Raw genomic sequence first — 15507 nt, 5'->3', positions numbered from 1 at the left:
CTCCAAAACCAAAGATCAAAAGGGAAACAGGCTCTGTTTTATCTAAATTACTCCTACTTCTTTAAGACTTTTGATCGAGGACTCTCCTCACCTTAATTTTTTTATAGCATTTTTGATGATCTAATAAAATAACGAAAAGAAATAGAAGTCCTCACAATTCTACACTTACCTCCTCCACCATTCCCTGCAGCCACACCACCAACATCAGCCACCAGCGACGACAAAGACATGCTTTTCATGGCTGAATCAATGGAACGTACCGCTCGGCTTGTGGCATTCACTATATTATCGGTTATTGTTGTAGCATTTGCCAGACGGTCTGAGGGGGGAGATACTTGTTTTTGAAATTGCATCAATAATTGCGCCAACACGGCGGGTATGAGTGATCTGTAAGTGCAAACAAAAAAATTTACATTTAAATATGGGCGCCTGTAAAAGTCAAACGATTCTTTGATTCTTCATTCTTGTACTTACTTGATAACCATGTAAATGAATGATATGGCGCCATCCACAACTGCGGACACCCAAAATGTACGCAGAATCGCATTACGTAGCAGTGGCTTGCGTCCCTTGCGACGTGCGCGCTCCACTTCAGCGTACCATTTTCTACAAGCAGACAGAAGATGAAGTTAAGAGATTAAGCATTTCAATGGATTTGATTTATAAACTCACACAAATAAGTGATAATTACATTTAACTTAAGAAAAGTCCCAAAACTGGTACGTGGTTGTCTACTAAGATTCAGTTTAAGAAGCTCCAAACTTCTCGGCTGAATTCAGTTTAAAAGAAATCAAATGTTCCTACTGAATCAACACTGAAGTAAGATATCGTATAAAACTTTTTATATTTAACAAGTAAGGGAAGGCTAAGTTCGGGTGCAACCGAACATTTTATACTCTCGCAATTTATTGATGTAATTTTATTAAGATAACACACAAATTTACCCATAAATTCGGCATAAAGTTTCAATAGAATAACGAAAATCGCCATATATAGATATGAGGGCTGAGGTAATTCCTGAACTGATTTCATTCATTTTCACCAGCAAGGCACACTATATCCGAGACTATAAGCTCACTTAATTTTGCTAAGATATCTTACATATTAACCAATACATATATGCGGAATAAAGCCCACGGTAGTTTTGAAAACCCTATAATTAGGTATATGGAAGCTAGGAGATGTTATGACCCGATTTTAATAATTTTTGGAACAGAAATACACTATTAGCAGAAAACAATTTCCTCTGAATCACATTAAATTAGCTGACCCATATTTTCGGTTAAAATTTACCCTTAGGCGCTGAGTTCAACATGTTCGATATTTGGGACATTGAAACCGAACCGATTTCACCCATTTTTTATCCGTGATAATGTCAAGAAAATATTATATACCGAATTTCATTGAAATCTGTAGAGTAGTTCCTGAGATATGGTTTTTGACCCATAAGTAGGCGAAGCCACGCCAATTTTTCATTTTGTAAAAATATCTGAGTGCAGCTTCCTTCTGTTATTTCTTCTGTACAATTTAAATCCAAGTTTCGTTAAGATATCTCAATTTTTACTCAAGTTATCCATTGCACGGACAGACGGACGGACACAGACATTCGGATTTCAACTCGTCTCGTCATCCTGATAATTTTGATATAATCTAACTCGTTTAGTTTTATGACTTACAAACAACTATAATACTCTCTTAGCAACTTTTGTTGCGAGAGTATAAAAATTATCGAGATCAGAATATACTTTCTTAAGTCCCCAGCTGCTGAATATGGGAAACTTCGAAATTATGGCTGATTTAATCGAAAAAAATGTTAATTTGCAAGTAATCTTAATGAAATGAATGAGATTTTTAAAGAAGTTAAGTGAATATGTTTTCGTGTCCGCAACTCAGAATGGTGTCGAAAATTTATGAGATCCACCCACACCTGGGTCTAAACTTCATATACCTATTTATAAGCTCTTTATAAGATTTATAATATCTTCAACTTGACATTCTTTTGGCAAATCTATGTATTGATTAATATATATAAACCCAAACGATTACCCTCCTCCCGCCCAACCGACGCGTGGGGCGCAGTCCGCATACGAGCGGAATTTGCCGAGTCTAGAAAGGCAAGAGATTTTTAAGCGTCCAGTTCTCAAACTGCTCAGTTACAGAAAGAAACCTTTCAACAGCTGAGATTTAAAAATGTATAAAAACAAAAAGTTAAAAATTTCTGAATATTACTTATTAAGAGAAGACAAAATAGTTTTTTTGATGCTAAATATTGAGTATGCTATATATTTTAGTGACAAAAAATGAACATGTATCTGGTATATACATAGTTTCATGCAAAAAAAAAAATTATGAAATCTGTTAATAAGCTCTCCTAACACACCATTTTGCCAAAACCTAATCATTCAACCTGTCAAATTAATAAATTTCAATCTTTGGACCCAAATTCAGTCCTTCTTTAATTGTTTATTAAACAATTGTTACTTACTCTTCTAAACGGTCTCCCAAATCTTCTGAGCAATCTTTTGGCATACACTTGGTGACATCATCAGTGGTCAAACCATTTTTGGTGCCCTTAAAAAGCAGTGGTATAGCCCAAATGAAAAGCAGTTGCGACAGTATATTTGCATGGCGGCGAGGATTGATTTTTTCCGGTTTACGCGAACTATCCATTTTATGGTGGTGCAAGATGATCTGTTGCAAGATGATCACTATAAAATAAAATCCAAATTAAATTAGTTTTTGTACAGAAAAAAGTATTAATAAAATAAACTATATACATATGTGTATAATAAATAAAAATAAAAATAATATTACACAAATAATATATATAGTGGAACTTCCATAACGCGAACTTCTACTTTTTTCACTTAGGACAGCCTCACCGTACGTATCCGAAAGCATTCGATGAGCCTCAGCCGCACTTTTCTTGTCTTTAAATAAGAAAAGCAAAATTTCCCGCAAATGTCGAGAATTCGGCTCAAAAAGGGACATTTTCAGTTGAGAATAAGTTTGGGATGCAAACAGATCTCTACAAAATTTTGTTAGTTTAATGTTGACACAAATGTCCAAGATCGATGTTAAACGATAAAAAAAATTGATTTAATCGACCAGTGCTTGACCCTATTCTATTGGAAAACGGCGGAAGCAAAGTTGTAGACCTAATATGATATTACCCATATGGATTACATAAATCGTGTAACAAAGGCATGGCATGGCAAAGGCAATACACAAAATTAAAGAATACATGTTTTAACGTATGTACAAGACGATGTCAACAATCGATAAGACGACACTAGGAGTTTTTAAAAGAAAGGTTTTCCTGAAGATTTATAGTCCTAAGTTACTTTATTGAAATTTAGTAACTCTGTGCGAAAATAGTAAAAATTTGATAATTACTTCCCCCAACTCCCATTCCGTGGGTTTTATATATGTACATATATACGCTAGTATATCGGGATATGATAGATAAGATATGATATATCTTAGCGAACGTATATTTTTTGATATAATGCAGCTTGGTGATAGCATTCCTAGAATTACTTCAGCTTCATATATTTACTATTTATAATGATTTTCGTTATTCTAGAAGATTGTATAAATATATAGGTAAAATCGTGTCTTATCTTAAAACTGCACGAACAACACATTATTTAAAATCAGTACTGGCAAACAGAAAAAGGTTTTTAAATATATAAAAGCCAATTGATTTTCGTACCACCCTTTACATTACTTTAGAGCCAGTTAAAAAAATCACTAAATAAATCGAAATTGCTATACTCGTTTTGAAAACATTAAACTCCGCTAGTATACAGTATCCGACAAAATTATGGATACCCCACCACATTGTTTACTATTATTTGAATATTTCTTCCAAGAGTTTAGCAAAAAAAATGCACATACTATTGGTAGATACTATAAGCTACCAAATAATAATATTATGATATTTACCGTTAGCTTTTGTTTCGCTTGCAGAATGAAGACTTTTTGAAGACTTACACACGATAAAAGGATGTATACCGCGGCAATATTTGCCATAGGAAATAGTTTGGGGTTGCTGTAGCTACAATCAAATCTGGTATTAATCGAAGGCAAATGACGGGAAAGTCCCACGCAGTGATGCTGAGTACAAATTTAGAACCCTCAGCACAATAAAATTACTTGGAAGATACTTTATATACCAGCAGGATAATGAACCCAAACATACAAGTTGGGTTAGGAAGAATGTTACGATCAAAAATCGAAAGAGCTCCTTCCTACCCAATATTGCCTGCCCAAAACTCTGACTTAAAGCGTAATAAGGAATTAAAAAAATATATAAATGATAGGTTCGACCGATATTCTAGTCATCCCAATAAATGAGGCATTTTAAACGGATTGAAGGACTCCTGTGAAAACATACTACATAATAGTTCAAATGTGCAACATATAAATTTAAGTTTTTAATGCAATATACCCATAAGCAAAATAAAAATATAATTAAAGCGATAAATTTCACTGCTTAAAAGATATAAAAGATCATTTTGGTGTTTACATACATAGGATATACATACATAATTTTGTCGGACACTGTATATACATACATATACTTAACAAGTAATGAAGGGCTAAGTTCGGGTGTAACCGAACATTTTATACTCTCGCAATTTATTTATTTAACTTTATTTATATTATATAATACTCAATTTGACCCACATATTCATCATATATATTGTATAAAGTCCATTGAAAGTTGGAAACACTAATATTAGGTTAGAAGCACCGAGGTCCTCATGTTCGATATATGGGGCCTTGAAAACCTATGGTCCGATTTCGCTGATTTTTAGAATGGGGCAGCCACAGTATTAACATAGTATTTGTGCAAAGTTCTGCACCCATATCTTCACTAGTACTTACTTTATATATTGTAAAATAAACGATTCAGATTGTCTTCAAAGTTCTGGTATATAGGAAGTAGGTGTGGTTGTGAAGCGATTTGGTCTATTTTCACAACATATCATTGGGATGTAAGGAAACTATTACAAACCGAGTTTCATTGAAATCGGTCGAGTAGTTCCTGAGATACAGTTTTTGACCCATAAGTGGGCGACGCCACGCCCATTTTCCATTTTGTAAAAAAATCTGAGTGCAGCTTCCATCTGCCATTTCTTATATGAAATTAATGTTTCTGACGTTTTTCGTTAGTGAGTTAACCCACTTTTAGTATTTTTCAACCTAACTTTTGTATGGGAGGTGGGCGTGGTTATGATCCGATTTCTTTCATTTTTGGACTGTGTTAGGAAGTGGCTAAAAAAAGCGACTGCAGAAAGTTGAGTTTATTTAGCTCTATTGGTTTGCGAGATATATACAAAAAACTTAGTAGGGGGCGGGGCCATGCCCACTTCCCCAAAAAAATTACATCCAAATATGCCCCTTAATAGTACGATCCTTCATACCAAATTTTATTTCCATAGCTTTATTTATGGCTTAGTTATGGCACTTTATGTGTTTTCGGTTTTCGCCATTTTGTGGGCGTGGCAGTGGTCCGATTTTGCTCATTTTCGAAAGCAACCTTCCTATGGTGCCATGAAATAAGTGTGCCAAGATATCTTAATTTTTACTCAAGTTACAGCTTGCACAGACGGACGGACGGACGGACAGACAGACATTCGGATTTGAACTCCACTCTTCACCCTGATCACTTTGGTATATATAACCCCATATCTAACTCGTTTAGTTTTGGGTGTTACAAACAACCGTTATGTGAACAAAACTATTATACTCTCTTTAGCAACATTTGTTGCGAGAGTATAAAAAGTAATAATCAGAGCATGGCATTGACCAGAATATCTAATCATTGCCAGACATATCATTGTTTAGTATTTTATAGTATTTATTCGTCCTAAGCTCTTTCTCCTTATATTTTAACACAATTAAATAGATTTTCTTCAATTACTAACAACATTTTAGCTAATATTTGGAAACTACCACTTTTCACATGCGGATAAATTTGCACAACCAATAATTTCCATTTATTTAATTATTAGGACTATGACACATTTTCATTTATTCGTCGTTGTTATTGTCTAATTGTTGTATATTTTTCTTGCGACAAGCTTATTATAGTACTATACAAACTTAAAATTTTGTTTGTTTGAATTTTAATATAATTTGTATAATTACATAGATAATTTGTCACCGCCGCTCCGCCGAATCTGAAGTAGATTAAGCACTTAACACTAATGTTACTTTAAGAGTCTTTGCCATTTTTTTAACAAATCGCCTAATGCTTTTAGTTTTAAAAGTTATTTATATTTAAAATTTAATGGATATATTTGTTAATAAATATTATTCGCAATTCGTCACCAGTCCATTCAGTCCGCAGCAGTCTTCGGAATCATTCATTACAATTAAGTATGGCTAACGATTTGACTAAAGTGTTCCTTGCAGTCCAGGTGCTCCAACTCACTGGAAGCAGTAGTGCACCGGTAATTGTAACTTTATTAAATTTTAATTAAACTCAATAACAAAATTTTTTTAAATAAAAATTTTGTATATCCTCTCAGCGTAAATTAGCCTTTAGCATGTCCTATAAGAATTTCACATTTGGTAAAAAGGATATCTTTAGTGAATTTAAATATAAATATTACAATGAAAATCGGAAAGTGAAAATCTTTGTCGAATTTATGCTGAAGGAAAATGTAACGGACTACATTGCTGAGTGCTCAATTGATATGATGCGTGGCAATAACAGACCTATAAATTTTATGAAATTACCCATAAATGCTGTGTCAATTGAGGAAATTAATACCGAAAAACAGTAACCGTTTGATTGGAGTTTTCACTAGAGATCTACGACGGATCTCAAATGTGCCAATGCGCTGTCCACTGCCAGCGGTAAGTGTAGTATTATTAACTAATGGCTTTAAAATTTGTATCTTTCCATTTAAATGTTTTTGCAGAATAAATTGTATTATTTTAAGAATTATACCTTAAATCCAGACGTATTTCCATATATTACACTCTCAATGAATTGGGTATTGGAAGCGAAATTTTTTGTGTCTCAAAAACATGTTGGCACACTTATATTTAATGGAAGGTTGTACAAGATATGAATAACTAAATATTTCATTATATAAATAGGTATTTTGACACATAATTAATAAATTCTTAAACAACACGATGAAACTGTGTGTTACGTTCAATATGTGCCATATATTGGAATTGATAAGGTGATTAGAATACTGGACGGAGCCGAGAACGGTTAGTAGAAATATCTAGACTTAAAAAATAATAAAAAAGTATTTTCCGAACACCAAAGTTCATTTTCGCATTGTTAAGTCGTAACTGAAATATTAAACCTCGCACTAATCACATATGCCGAGATACAGTGACTCACGAAATAGATCACGGTAACAATAGGTACCCAATCGATGATAAAAATTTAATAAATATTTTGATGTTAAAAAAAAAACTTTCATTTTGTGACTTGATAGGCGTCCTGTTTTTTTTTCATTTATCCCACATGTGCTCGATAGGGTTTAGGTATGGAGATTGTGGAGGCCAATCTACTGTACTAATTTTATTGTCCTGGAGCCATTTGCGAGTTACCCTTGATATGTCTACCAACCTACCAACACGATGGGTCGTTATGCATCCCCACACCAAAATGGAGCCGCCTTCAAACATCAGCATAGGCGTATGCGTGGTGTGCCTCTAATTTCACAGCCTTGTCTCTTCAAGTCCATTGGAGACAATTTATTTTAGTTCATATTGGTAACGTTATCTTAAACACCAACCAACAAAAATATTCAGTTGGATTTGTATTTGACTGCGTATATAAGACTGAATGGAAGAAGCTATAGCTAATCAATGGAAGCGTGATCAATATATTTATATGTAATTCTATATCTACCTCGATTAGTTTTAGGCGTTACAACAAAACTATTGTGCAATAAAACAAATATAAAATACATTTATAGGTATGAGGAAAATAAGTGGATAATAATTCAGCAAAACATTAAGTAAATAAATACTCACCGCCGCTTTTGAATCAATTACAAACCCAAAAAAAAAACCACGACCCATCGAGTTGGATCGAGTAATGTACTTAATCAAAACGACAGGGTTCGAAATATAGATCTTATGTTTTAACTGCGAGTACATTAAGCACTTATTTTAATAACACTAATGTAAATTTAACAGTTTAAAAACTAATTATAATTATTATGGATGTATTAGTTAATAAAAACCGAAACCAGATTGGATATTCACATTTCGTCACCAGTCCATTTAGTGCGCAGTAGCCTTCGGAATCATTAATTATACCTAAGTATGGCTAACGTTTTGACTAAAGTGTTCCTTGTAGTCCTGATGCTCCAGCTCATTCAAAGTCGTAGTGCAACAGTAATTATAAATGCTTTATTAAATTTTTAAATTTTAATTTCAATTATAAATGTTAAAAAAAACTATGTGTCTTTTCAGCGTAACTTAGGCTTTAGCATGTCCTATATGAATTTCACTTTTGGCGAAAAGGATATTCTTAGTGAATTTAAATATAACTATTATAATGAAAATCGGAAAGTGAAAATGTGTTTTGATCTTAAGTTGAAGGAAAATATTACGGACTACTTTGTTAAGTGCTCAATTGACATGATACGTGGCGATAACAGACTCATAAATGTAATTAAATTACCTGTAAATGGTTGTCAATTGGGAGAATTAATTCAGAAAAGCAGTAACAGTTTGCTTTGAGTTGTCGTTAGAGAGGTACGACGGATCTCAAATATACCGATGCGCTGTCCAGTTTTAGCGGTATGAATTATGTAGAGTGTATTACGAAATACTTGTATTATATTGATATGTTTTTGCAGAATAAATTGTATAACGTTGGGAATTTTACGTTAAATCAAGATGTATTACCATCTATCACGTTACCAATGAAATGGATAGCACAAGGAAAATATCATGTACATCAAAAATATGTTGGTACCCTGCTTCTTCATGGAATGATTTACAAGATATGAATAACTAATCTATAATATAAAAATCAATCGCAAAATGAATTGCTAAGCGCATAAGTCGAGAACAGCTGAACGGAATTCGCTAATTTTTTTTTAGAATATTCCTTAAAGACAAGGATGGTTCTTACGGAAAATTCTTACGAAAATTCCCTGAAAAAGTTCACACTTTTCTAACCTCCCATACAAACAATTTGTAATCTATAGATATAATATAGTTTAAACAAGTAAAGAAAGGCTAAGTTCGGGTGCAACCGAACATTTTATACTCTCGCAATTTATTGAAGAAATTTTATTAAGAGAACACCCAAATTTACCTATAAATTCGACACAAAGTTTAATAGAATAACGAAAATCGTCCTATATAGTGTATGAGGGCTGAAGAAATTCCTGAACCGATTTCATTCATTTTCACCAGCAACGTACACTATATCCAAGACTATACACTCACTTAATGTCGCTAAGATATCTCACATATTAATCAATACATATGTATATGCAGATTAAAGCCCACCGTATTTTTGAAAAACCTATAATTAGGTATATGGAAGCTAGGAGATGTTATTATCCGATTTTAATAATTTTTGGAACCGAGACACACTATTAGAATAAACAATTTCCTCTGAATTACATTAAATTTTCAGAGAGATTTATCCATATTTTCGGCTAAAATTTACCCTTAGGTGCGGAGTTCAAGATGTTCGAAAACAGGGGCCTTGAAAAATTATAGTTCGTTTTCGACAATTTTTTCTTAAATGAAGCCAGAGATGATATGTACTATTTTTGTAAAGTTTTATTCCGCTATCTCCTTTGGTTCCTTATGTATACATTATAAAGTGAAGGAATCAGATGGAATTCAAATTGAGTTATATGGGAAGTTGTCGTGGTTATGCCCATTTTTTCATTTTGTAAAAAAATCTGAGTGCAGTTTCCTTCTGCTATTTCTTATGTGAAATTTAGTGTTTCTGACGTTTTTCGTTAGTGAGTTAACCCACTTTTAGTCATTTTCAACCTAACCTTTGTATGGGAGGTGGGCGTGGTTATTATCCGATTTCTTTCATTTTTGGACTGTATAAGGAAACGGCTGAAGAAAACGACTGCAGAAAGTTTGGTTTATATCGTTTTATTGGTTTGCGAATTATATACAAAAAACCTATTTGAGGACGGGGTCACGCCCACTTTTCTAAAAAAATTACATCTAAATGTGCCCCTCCCTAATACAATCCTATGTTCCAAATTTAATTTTCATAACTTTATTTATGGCTTAGTTATGACACTTTACAAGTTTTTGGTTTTCGCCATTTTGTGGGCGTGGCAATGGTCCGAATTCGAAAGCAACCTCCTTAGGGTGCCAAGGAATACGTGTTCCAAGTTTCGTTAAGATATCTCAATTTTTACTCAAGTTATCCGTTGCACGGACAGACGGACGGACGGATGGACAGACAGACATTCGGATTTTGACTCGTCTCGTCACCCTGATCATTTTGATATATATAACCCTATATCTAACTCGTTTAGTTTTAGGACTTACAACCAACCGTTATGCGGACAAAACTATAATACTATCGTAGCAACTTTGTTGCGAGAGTATAAAAATTAAAATTATATAACATAATACATACATACATACAAGTGAAGCTAATAAAAGCGTATTAAAAATGAATTGATGTTCGGTTAGTCTCGCAAAAAGTCGAGAACGGCCAGGAAAGGTTTAAAAAGTATGTAAATATGGAAAAATTGCGAGGAAGATAATAATAACAGAATTTTATTTAAGTTGCCAACAAAAATATAAAAAAGAAAACAAAAAATAATAATATTTTGAAGGTTGTCATTGTTGCTTTGTTAAAATATTTTCGTCATTGTTCATTTGTATAAGGTTGTGTCGATAGCTCAAAAGGAAAAAGAAAATCAGGATGGCGTGGTCAATTATCCCACAGACTATTTAAACTTGTCTGGACTATCACCACTCACTTTGCAATTAAAAGTAGTGTGAGTTGTCAACATGATGCGTAACATAAATCAACCTCAACTTTGCATTAGAAGAAAGTAATCAATATCGTCACCGAAGCCAAGATTGAGCCAACTATGAAATTTGTGCATTTATTACATACTTCAATATACGTCTAAAAAAATTCAAAGTTTAACAAATTATGATGATTTACGCTTAATACAGATCTACAATAATGTATGTCAATCAATATACTATAATGTTTTCGTCTTTATGCGTACTGCATAAGACTGTGAACCGAATAGGAAGCTACTGATATCTAAATTAAGCTTATGGGTATGTGCTTTGGATAAATTACTACCGATTTGAAAAAGATGAAATCATCATAAGCTTAATATTATTAATAATAACATTCCGAAACGATCTCAAAAGAATATTCAATGGATAGAAATTAAGCGATAGACAAGAAGAGGTAATCTCACTAAAAAATTTTGCCATAATGAAGAGGTAATCAAGAAAAATATGTTGTATTTTGAAGCAAACAACAAATTTTATCAAAAGGTGATAGCACTAGAAAAGGCATTTTAAGTTCCTTTCTCTTTTAAGTGTATTTTCCCCTTAAGTGACAATATTTTGCGGCATCGTTGTTTCTGCTCATTTACATATAAAATTCCCCGCATAAGAGCCTCCGCTTAAATGCCTTCGCTTAAGCCACAAATAAAAAATTGTTTGCAATTTTCCTCTTTTAAGTGCCGTTTAATATTTTTGACATGGAATGCGCTGAGTATTGTCAAAAGGAGAACATATACAGTCGACTCTCGTTAATTCGAAACTCGAGGGACTCTTGAAATATTACGAATTATCGAGTGTTTGAAATATCAAATGGTTCGAAATTTGTGAGAGAAAATAAATAAAACTTCGAATTACTAAGTGTTGGTTAATTTTTATTTATTAATATAAAAATGACAAGAATTAAGAGGCACATTCGTGTACATACATGTATTCGTAATGTGAATTAATTAATCTTTCGAAAGAACTTTGTTATACTGGTTAGCTTTAAAGCACAATTCTGCTGCACACCGCTCAATAACTTTTTTTAAGAGAAAAAGTGCCTGAAATGCTTTTTCATCACTTTCGTTTTGTAGACAGAAGCTTTGTAAGGTATCAAATGAGGATCTTGCTTCCTTAACTGACACCTGTGCCAAAGGTTCCGATGTATCGTGCTCATCTTCATCCTTACTTTGCGTATCTGTCGCAGATAAAATTTCGCCATCGGTTAGTGAACCTGAGACAGCAACATTTTCATCCACTTGAACAAAATCAGAAAAACTCACCCCGCTGATGTCAACTAATGGTTCTATTGCTAAAAATTCGTTTGCGAATCTACTTCTTCTTCTACTTTTTCGATTAACTTCGTCAGCAATCGTCAAATATTTATACTTTCTAGGGATCATAACTAACGCTAACTTTTAATCAGCATACCAACGAAAGAGTAACGGTAACTGAATAACTAAACAAACCAATTCCTGAGAAGTGTGTGCGTCAAATAGTCAAACTAATCATAACAAAAACAAAGGCTCGTGTATCTTGATACAAGTTTGAACTTGTCGCAAAATGTACCTACAATCTTTCCGCCTCTTCTCTCTGCAACTTTGAATTGTCGAGTGTTGAACGTTGATGAGTTCGAATTATCGCGTCGTTTTGTTAAATAGCAATGATTTTTTCGTTCGAGTTACCAAGTGTATGAAAATGTATTGATTTAGTTCGAAATATAAAGAGATTTAGTAGGGAACTCGTGATTACTTTGAATTATAGAGAGGTTCGAATTATCGCAGGTTTGAATTAACGAGAGTCGACTGTACATATATAGTTTTGTAATATTTTTTCCCATATTTATTGTTCTTAATAAGTATTTTTGTTATTAATAAGAAATAAATGTGACTTTCATTCTAAGAAAAAAAATTAAATTGAAGTATTTGAGAAAAAGCTTGGTAAGTACCTCGAGGCACTTAAGCGGGATTCATTTTCCCCGCTTAAGTGTCTCAAAAATGTTGCACGTTAAGAAGGGGCACTTAAGCGGGAATTACTATATTTCGAAACGGTACATACTGAATATAATGCCAGATCTTCTGCGATATTTTAGTAAGGTTACAATTCAATATCAAAGTATTTATTTAATGATAGACAAAATATTACCTTACAACAAGACTCATCAAAGCAAGGCGAATTATCACATTATCACACATAGGAACTGACGAAAATATTTATGACCAATTAAAATGTGGAAATAATGACCGGTTCAGTCCAAATTTTACCTTTCTTCTGTTAATCCAAAGATTTTTTTTTAATTTAATGGAAATTCAAATTTAATCTTACCTTAAAAAGCAACTCGCATAATAAAGATTGCAATAAAAATATTAGAAAAAGAAAGCAGCATAGAATTGAGTTATTAAAATTCAAACTAACATTGCAAATTATATTCCGGTTAATTTTGCATTCCATGACGAGTTTCCAATTAAGTAGCGTGCAGAAAAAGGGGCCTAAAATGGGCACATTCAGAGATAACGAATGCTTGATATTAATAGATAAGTTTGTAAATACAATTAAAATATCATTATTCATTAAAGTAGGCATACTCTCTTTTTCAAGTGGTACATTCTTTTGGCTTGTTAACCTACTTTTTAATTCCAACTGTTTGCTAACATTTTGTTGCGCAATACTTACAAAGTTTTGTAAACCGGTTTAACGACATTTTGTCTGTGACCAAAGTTCAATTGTAACTTAAATTTGGAAACTCAAATTATATACGCTACAGTATATGTATTGTTGGTTTCGAATACCAACATAACAATAGTACTTCAGAAATCTCAGGAAAAATGTACTACCAAAAATAGAAATTTCATTCAATTTCACAATTGTTTTTTGCAAATTTGAAAAATATAGTTGACCTTGGTTGACATCCGTCGCACACCAGGCAGAACGGCTGAAATTATAATTATAATCAGAATATGATGGGAGCAACTGTGTTTGTTAAATTATTATGACCATAGGTACGTGTTGAAAGCGAAGAAAGAAAGCAAAGTAATTTAAATTAAAATTAGCTTCATGATTTGCTTCAGTAGTTGGTTGTCCTCTACGAGTATAGAGCTCAGAGTTAATTATGATAGATAACGCAATCTGTATTCTTTTTATAACCGTTTGGAAATGATTCTCAAACATCCGCATGTCTATGCAGTCTAGTTATAGAGCAATTTACCAAAAAGTAGCGTTTGTCATGTTCCTGATCATCATAGATTATTGATTAGATTTATGCCTCATACCAAAGTGCAATCGAACGTCAACATATGATTTGTTAAATGAAAATACATATGTAATTAAATTATGCATAACTTAGCCTTTAGCTTATCAAATTTAGCATATTTCAAATATTCCTACGTATTGTCGACTTTCATTATACAAATAAATATTTTAACGAGTTGGACACTTCCTAGCGCAACCTTTCTGATGAGCAATTTTCTCTAGAGATCCATAATGCGACTCTAGTTATCAACTAATACATTTTCATAGCTTAATATAAGCTATATTTGGGAATTAACTTTTAAGTTCATGGCCAAATGTTGACTGTGCCTGCGTGCACATTGTCGGCATAAATACAGTAACACATATGCATATACATATATGCATGTATGTACATATGTATATATGTACACATGAAAATATATTTATTCATATTTGGTGCGCCTCTATTACATTAAACAATTCGCATGTAAACGATTGCACACATTTATGTATTATTAAAGCTCAGAATGCAATCGTTTTTATACTCTCCCAACATGTTGCACAGAGAATTATAGTTTTGTTCACATAATGGTTTTTTGTGTCACAAAGAAATAACAGAGTTAGGTATGGGGTTATATATATATAAATGATCAGAACGGAGTTGAAATCCTGATGTATGTTCGTCCGTCTGTCCGTGCAAGCGATAACTTGAGTAAAATTAAGATATCTTAATGAAACTTGGAATACATATTCCTTGGCACCCTGAGGAGGTTGCTTTTGAAGATGGGCAAAATCGGTCTACTGCCACGCTCACAAAATGGCGAAAACCGAAAACCTATACAGTGTCATAAAGTTATGCCATAAATAAAGTTAGAAAATAAAATTTGGAACATAGGATCGCATTAGGGAGGGTCACATCTGGATGCCCCCCCAAATAGGTTTTTTGTATATATCTTGCAAACCAATAGAGCTATACAAACCAAATTTTCTGCAGTTGTATTTTTTTAGCCATTTTCTTATAGAGTCCAAGAATGCGTTAACTCACGAACGAAAAACGTCAGAAACACTAAATTTCACATAAGAAATGGCAAAAGGAAGCTGCACTCAGATTTTTTTACAAAATGGAAAATGGGCGTGGCGTCGCTCACAACCACGCCTACTTCCTATATACCAGAACTTTGAAGACGATCTGAATCGTTTACTTTACAATATATAAAGTAAGCACTAGTGAAGATATCGGTGCAGAACTTTGCACAAATACTATGTTTATAGTGTGGCAGCCCC

The 15507-nt window shown here is 33.1% G+C and overlaps 1 protein-coding gene across 1 annotated transcript in view; it reads right to left on the bottom strand.

Moving 5' to 3' along the window:
- Positions 1-15507, bottom strand: part of LOC105217830 (ATP-binding cassette sub-family C member 4) — a 35624-nt gene that overhangs the window by 7823 nt on the left and 12294 nt on the right. Inside the window, exons 3-5 of the mRNA XM_054226281.1 lie at positions 2486-2708; positions 475-606; positions 170-387 (exon numbers count right to left, since the gene is read on the bottom strand). Coding sequence (XP_054082256.1) covers positions 170-387; positions 475-606; positions 2486-2670 — 535 coding nt within the window. The 5' untranslated portion in view covers positions 2671-2708. The remainder of the gene's footprint in view (positions 1-169; positions 388-474; positions 607-2485; positions 2709-15507) is intronic.

Source organism: Zeugodacus cucurbitae, chromosome 2, assembly GCF_028554725.1.
Source record: "Zeugodacus cucurbitae isolate PBARC_wt_2022May chromosome 2, idZeuCucr1.2, whole genome shotgun sequence".
Classification (NCBI taxonomy): Eukaryota; Metazoa; Arthropoda; class Insecta; order Diptera; family Tephritidae; genus Zeugodacus; species Zeugodacus cucurbitae.
This window is presented reverse-complemented; position numbering and strand designations above follow the sequence as displayed.